The 7,605-nt window shown below is 39.6% G+C and overlaps 1 protein-coding gene across 1 annotated transcript in view; it reads right to left on the bottom strand.

Annotated features, from left to right (window-relative positions):
* Positions 1–481: 481 nt before the first annotated feature.
* Positions 482–7,605, bottom strand: part of B3glct (beta 3-glucosyltransferase) — a 110,187-nt gene continuing 103,063 nt past the window's right edge. Inside the window, exon 12 of the mRNA XM_013027267.1 lies at positions 482–1,890. Coding sequence (XP_012882721.1) covers positions 1,723–1,890 — 168 coding nt within the window. The 3' untranslated portion in view covers positions 482–1,722. The remainder of the gene's footprint in view (positions 1,891–7,605) is intronic.

Genomic DNA, 7,605 nt, shown 5'->3' with positions numbered 1-7,605 from the left:
CTTAACCCGTGGTTGTCCTCAATCCCTTTCTTCGGTGAGTCACAAAGCCATTCTGCAAACTGAATTTAGAGCATTCCACTGAGGCAATTTGGCATGAGGTGTCCACTGTGTGCTGCGGTGCTGTGTATGTATACAGGAGTGCTGGGTGTCCACTGCAGCACTGAGTGTCCAGTGCAGTGTAACATGTGCACTGTAGTGTGTGAACACTGGCTTCAGAGCTGAACACTGCAGGACTGGGTGTCTACCACAGTGCTGGATGTGCCCTGTGGTTTCCAGTTGTGCACTGGAGCCCTGGGTGTCCACTGGAGCCCTGGGTGTCGCAGTTCCCAGTGTGCACTGCCAGTACTAACCTGCATTGTCACCTGCCAATCCTGGTACTGGCTAATATACCAAAGCTACTGGATCACTTTGGAAATTAGTTAACTCTAAGTTACATCAAAGGTATATGTATATATTGTTTTAAAAAAAAAGGTATACACACACACACAGGTACTTTCAGTGATATGGCTTTAAAACCCTGTGCCTGGCTACAAAAAGCATTATAAGCAAAGTTAATGAAGAACATTTTTTTTTAAAAAAGAAGAAAGTATTCTACTGTACCAAAATTAGTATGACATATTAAAATGAAATCTTATGCAAATATCTTTACAAACGTGAATAGAATTAAAAGCATTAAAATATAGAGTACTTTTTATAGAGTAATACTGAATGTGTTAAATTACTATATATTAAATATAGGATTTCCAAACTAGAGCTATTTTTAACACTATGTTCAAATGTCACTGTTTAAGAACTCAGACATATTGCCAAGTCCCTGTGCCATCCTTCCCAGAGGGTGTCATGGGTACTGGCTGGAGCTGAGCTGTCTATGCCGAGCCAGAGGAGAAAGTCTCACAGAGAAACAAGGTACAATGGCAGGTCTACGTGGAATTCACCTCCTGAGTCTTCAAAAGCTGCTGACTTGAGGGAGACACATGGACTTGCTTTGAAATACTGAGGATCTTCATTTCTGGCTGGCCTTAAAGATAGGGGCTTAGAGAGAAATGGCACATAGATGAACTTCTAAAGAAACAGGAGAGTCAGGCCAAAGGCCTTTCGATAGGCCATAAGCAACAAAAAAATAGATAAAAATATAACAACCATATTATATAGACGACAGGGAGTTTTTATATTTAGGCTTTTATGATGTTTTATGAATCACCCTTAATACAGTACCATTCCGACTGAGTTTCCAGAAATGAATTTTCATTATCAATAATATGGCATAAAAGTTCATTACCATGGGCAATATCCACAACAAAAAGGTCATCATTCTTTATAGGAAATGATAGCCAGTCACATTTCTCCACTCTCATGCCCAACTGAAACTCATCATGAAGAGAGGGAACGGGGAAGGGACTTCGGGTACCATTTGTTTCCCCATGACAGCATTAAAGCTGCTGTATCACAGCCTAGAAAATGCACAGTAAACATTGTGTTACAGTAATGGCATCCATCACAAAACAAGTAATTTTTTTTCCTAGAAAAAAAAATAAAATAAAATCCGTTTCCCCTAAGAGTACTTTTATTCACCCATCAATACCCTATGCACTATTTCCACCTCATGTCACAAAGTGTCCAGTGCCCAGTGGCTTATGCAAGCAGTATGATGAGCACAGCCCAGTGGGACAGTTCAGGTCTCCATGGCTGTTCCTTTCCATGTTCTATACCAGGGCCATCAGACTATAACTCTTCCTTAGAAGCTTTCTGTGTCTCCTGCCTGGTTTTGTCCTCCATGCTGGGTGCCAGCCACGTGTGATACACCTTCACTGGATCAATGTTCCAATGTTTGTGGAATGATATAGGAATCTGATGAGAAAGGTAATCCTTCGGGTAATCTACCGGCCGAGCCTACACAAAGAAGAGCAGATTGAAAAATAATTCAATAATTGTTCCAGAACAACAATTGAATTTGCAAGCTTAACTGCTTTGCTCAGTATTTGATACTAATTGTAAGACTCTAAAAGTCCAGAAGGAAAATCTTTTCTCCTCTTTTCCCTCTAACTCCAGGTGCCTTGCTGTTTTTTTGTTTTGTTTTGTTTTTACTTTCACATCTCAAATGGTTTGCTCTGGGCTTCTATGTTCTATATCTTCTGAAGGAACAATTCTCCGAGCCTACAAAAGTGTTTCTGGTGAGTCATTTAACTGAATGATATTACTTCTGAAAAATAAGTAGAAAAGTTATTTTCCATGTCCATCTCAAAGAACTGCTTCACATGGGTTATGAAGGTTGGAGAAGGAGTTCTCTGGGTCCCTGCAGCCCAGCTATAGCTCTACCACGATCACTTGATATACTTCAAAGAAAGCACAGAATTCATTGGGGAGGAAGGTAATGTCATTCTAGTTTCAGATACAGAGATGAAGAATTCCAAGTAACCAAAAACAATCTGCAAGAGGACCTAAAACATTGTATATTATCATCATTTCAAAGTCCTCTGGCACTTAGAAAATGAAGCAGAATTAGAGAGAGACTAGGATAGTGTTATTGAAGACATAACCTAGAGTTTGAAAGACAACTGGAACCAGGCATGATTTTGTTTGCTCTGAGAAGAGCATTCATCTCCTCTCAATGTTCTTTTTTGTTTTTATATTTTTATTACCACCAATCTGCTGTATAAGGAGATTTCATTTTGACATGTCCATATATGCATGCAATGGCCCTTCTGTCTTTCTCTTTTGACTCCCTCTTCCCAAACGAGTATAAACAAACTTCCCTGTTCCATTCACACATGTTCATAAAGTATTCCAACTACAGACATGCTTCTTCACTCTCTTCAATTACCCCCCCAACCAGTACCCATATCCCATCAGATAAAACAGATTTCATATTCCTGGCGTTCATTTTTAGTATATATTAATTATTCAAAAGGGTTTCACCACACATTACATATGTGTACACAGTACCTTTTACTTATTTTTATTTTTCCTATTATCCTTAAGTAGTTGTACCAAGGGGTTTCAATTTAACGTGTCAGTTTATGAGTATCTTGATCAGTGGCACCCAGTTCATCATTTTTCACCATCTATCTCAACCCCATCTGTGATCTTCACCTACCTAGTTCCATATTCACATAGATACATTGAATAGTAAGACTGTATTTATCTACCCTTCCTCTCTCCATTCATCCACCCACCTCCCTATGACCTCACACCTCCCCTGACAACCCCTGATCTAGCTTCCTAGAATTCGTTTTAAGCAGTTACATCCCTCTCTGTACAATGCTTCAGTTAATGTTTATGCATATATGTAGCATCTATAGTATATTAATCAGATTTGCTCCCTTGTTTACTCTATCTCATGCCTACCATCCCCTATTATTTTTCAATAGCCTTCAGTAAGTTTCATTTTGTCATCATTCACAGATTCACTGGATTTCATATTGTTCTCCTTTAACATTCTCAATGGCCTTCTGGATTTGTTTATAAATTTGTATGGCCCATCGGTTTTAGAGAGGAACGCTGAAGCTGTCAACACAAAATGTATTGACTATTAAAAGTAGTATTTTATTCCAGCCTGCTTACGTTTTTATAGGAATCTTTATACATTTTTAAATGGTGTAGAGAATAACTTTGATAAATTTTATCTTGTTTAATCCTGCCAAGATGATCAAATATAGATGTGATGAGGAAAGTGGAGTTCACAGAGGTGCCATGACTTGAACAGGAGCAAGAGGGAGGCATCCAACTCCTGGCTGTGTTCCACCAAGCTACTGCAGGCTTCCTGTCCCCCAGCCCTTAATCTGCTCAGTGCTCTCAACAGTGTCTTATCTACCCAAGCCTCATTGGGAGGCACAAACACACTCACATGAGTGTTCCAACAATAGTTTCTGTGGGTAAAAGGCTCAAAATAATATTAGAGAACTCTCATAAACATCATCTTATCACCTTTTAAAAAGTCTAAGGTCAGCTGGTATAGTGACCCATACCTATAATCCTAGCTACTCAGGAGGATTAGATCTGATGATCTTGTGATTCAAAGCCAGCCTGGGCAGGAAAGTCCATGAGACTTTACTCAGTCCATGAGACAAACTACTCAGAAAAAGCTGGAAGTAGCATTGTGACTCAAGTGGTAGTATGTTAGCCTTCACAAAAAGTATCTCAGGGACAATGCTCAGGCCCCGAGGTCAAGCCTCAGGACAGGCACAAAAAAATAAACTAAAAATTCTACAGTCAGATGCCAGTGGCTCATGCCTGTAATCCTAGGTACTCAAGAGGCTGAGATCTGAGGATTACTGGTTTGAAGTCAGGCCAGGCAGAGAACTCATGAGATTATCTCCAATTACCCACCAAAAAAAAATAGAAATGGAGGTATGGCTCCACTTTCCTGCACCAGCCGTGAACAGAAAAAAAAGCAAAGCAAGTGCACAAGACCCTGAGTTTAAGCCCAAATGCTGGTTTAAAAGGTAAAGAAAGAGGGTCTGGGAAGGTGGCTCAGTGGTAGAGCGCTTGCCTTGCATGCCTGAGGCCCTGGGTTTGATTCCTCAGCACCACATAAGCAAAAAGAAAAAAGCCGGAAGTGGTGCTATGGCTCAAGTGGTAGAGTGCTAGCCTTGAGCTGAAGAGCTGAGGGAAGTTCAGGCCCCACGACCGGACCCCCAAAAAAAAAAAAAAAAAGGTAAAGAAAGAAAGAAGCAAACAAAATTAAAAAAAAAATTCTAAATGCTCATGGAGTTTAAAGTCTAAGATGGGAATTTTAAAAGGAAAGGGTGAGACAGATCAAAAAATATATACACTGGTATATAGTCTAATTGAGCTGACCAAGTTATGAATATTATTTGAGGGAATTCATGCACAATACATTGTGCATTCACAAAGCCCTTGGAGAATTTACTGGCAGAGAAGAAAACTAAGAAGAAACATTCTCAGATCAGTTCATTCTCAGATAATTCCACAATGGCCCCAGAAGAGTGAAGTAAAAGCAACGGAAACAAATCCTTGTTTGGTTTTTCACCTGTGAAAAGGAACTGCTGGAGATACAAATGCACTTAACATAAGAAGAAAATCCCTGGCTCACAGGGGACAGGGAAAGAGAAATCAGTTCTGTTGTGGGGTGGGTACTAGCAAAAGGGGTTGGGCTAACTCGGAGGGTGAAAGAATGAATATAAGCAGCTTGATTGTCTGAGTTTATGAAAAGAGAACTATAAAATCTATTGAAATTGCTTTAGGAAGGGGGAAGAAGGGAGGGTAATAGAGCAGGTTTTACAGAAATTGTTTTCAAGGAAGGGAGAGAAGGATGGGTGGAGGTAGGGGGGATCTGTTAACTCAAGATCCCAGGAGCAATTACCCGCAGCTTGGCATTCAGTAGAGGCAAATGTTGCTTGTTAAAAATTACGAAGTGCTGGTCATTTTCAACATAAGAGGGCATAGAAAAGAATAAGAAAAAACCTGAAAAGCAAATCTATCCACCAAGGTATTTACAACACTGTGAAATTTAAATAGCTTCTAGCAAGTACTTTTCTGGGTCCAAGCTGCCTAAAGGGAATTCCCAACAGGTAAGGTCAGGGGTGGGGAAGGATTGTACAAGGATGGGCAAAAATAAAATTATCTCCAAACATTAGCCCCCACTGAACAGAGTAAGTGGAGAGTAAAATTATATTACTTGTAAGGGGGAAGGGGAGGGAAAAACTGGGAGAGAGTGAGGGAAGGGGTGACACTGTTCAAAAAGAAATGTAGTTTTTACCTGACTTATAAACCATAACATCTCTGTACATCACCTTTACAATAACAATTAGAAAAAGAAAAAAATTAAGCTACTTATTTAAAGCTGTATTGAAATGATTCACATATGATACTGTCAGTAGTCTAAAAATTTTCAGGGAATTTCTAAAATTTTGGATTTGAGGACAACCAATTATATGTAACAGCAATCAAATCCTATTCCTACTGGTAGCCCAGTAAAATCACTACTTGCTTAATCTCTACCAGTGGTGGCTTTTCTAGAAGTCTCTACTGAATAGAATCATAGAATGTGAATATTTCACACTTGGCTACCTTGGCCTTGTGGCCTATATCAGTAGCTCCTTCCTGGATTGATGGGCAGTGTGACATGGTATGAAAATATCACATTATGTTCACCTAGTTACCAGTCAATACCAATGCTTTGAATATTCATAATCATGTCTATGGGTTATCAATTCCTTTCGAGTAGATACCTAGGAGTATAAATGCTAACAACAGAAGTATAATGTACTACTGATACAAAACAAATGACCTCAAGCTTAGCCAGTGAACACACCAGCTTCTCTTTCCAAGTCTAAGCCAAGTTCAGCTGGCTCCTTTGCTTCAGTCCCTCACAGGTTGCAATCAAGATGTTAGCACAGAATCCCAAGATAGGGGTTCTATTGTTCCTACTGTATTTATAATGTACCATGTAATTTTTTTTGTTTCTTTGTATGTTTCTCCCCCACGGTATAACCCATTTTCACTGTATTTGATATTGGTGCCCTGCATCTTGTATATATACTTCTCTAGCGTGAGGAGGAGAAGGGAAAAAACAAAATGCTTAAAGAGGGATACAGGTTGATCCACTGTAACAATGCGATGTACAAGACACTATGGTGAAAAATGAACTTTACAATTTAGGTGGGGAGGGGGAGGAGAAAGGGAAAAGGGTGGGTAGGGGAAAAACAAAGGAGGAAGTAACAATCATTGATAGGAAATGTATTCATGACCTTGCTCATGTAACTGTAACCCTTCTGTACAGTATTTTTCCAATAAAAAAAAGTATTAAAAAAAAGATGTTAGCATAGATCTATGGTTTCATCTGAAAGTTCAGCTGGCAAAAGATCCACTTCTAAGCTCTTCTGATGACTGCTGGTGTTATTCAGGTCCTTGTGGGCAACTGGACAGACGGCCCTCACTTCCTTGCTGGCTCTTAGCCAGAGGCCACGCCACCCTTCTTCAATTCCTTGTCATGAAGGCCCATCACCACAAGGGTAGCTTACCTCATCAAAACAGTCAGAGACAGGACGGTGGGAAGGGGAAAATTATAACCCCTTATAACCTCATTATGGAAGAAGCATCCTTCACCTTTGCCATGTTTTACTGTTTAGAAACGAATTCAAAGTTTTACCCATGTTCAAGTACAAGGGATTTCATAAAGGCATTAACACCAGTGGGAGTTCACAGGGACCCATGGCAGAAACTACATACCAGAGGCAGACATGCTACTTTTTTAAGTTACTGAGGGTTGAACTTGGGGCACTGTCTCTACCTGAGGCATATTCCTGGTCCTTCTTTCATTTTAATTTTTTATTTTGGTTTATTTTTCAAATAGAATTTGGTGCTTTTGCCTGGGCCAGCCGCAGTCCTCCTAAGTAGTTAGTATTACAAACATGAAATCATGCCCATGTAGACTATTTTTAAAACATTAAAATATCTCTATAGTGATTTTATCTTCTATTGGTCTTTTAAGCTTTAGTTGTTTTTTTTTTAATTTTTTTATTGTAAAGATACTATACAGAGGGTTACAGTTACATGAGTGAGGTAATGAGTACACTTCCTCTTGAACATTGTTAGCTCCTCCATTGTTTTCCCCCTACCATCCCCTCCCTCCCTCCCTTCCCC

The sequence above is a fragment of the Dipodomys ordii genome, unplaced genomic scaffold (assembly GCF_000151885.1).
Source record: "Dipodomys ordii isolate 6190 unplaced genomic scaffold, Dord_2.0 Scaffold102, whole genome shotgun sequence".
Lineage (NCBI taxonomy): Eukaryota > Metazoa > Chordata > Mammalia > Rodentia > Heteromyidae > Dipodomys > Dipodomys ordii.
The sequence above is the reverse complement of the archived record's forward strand: the minus strand, read 5'-3'. Positions and strand labels throughout refer to the sequence as shown.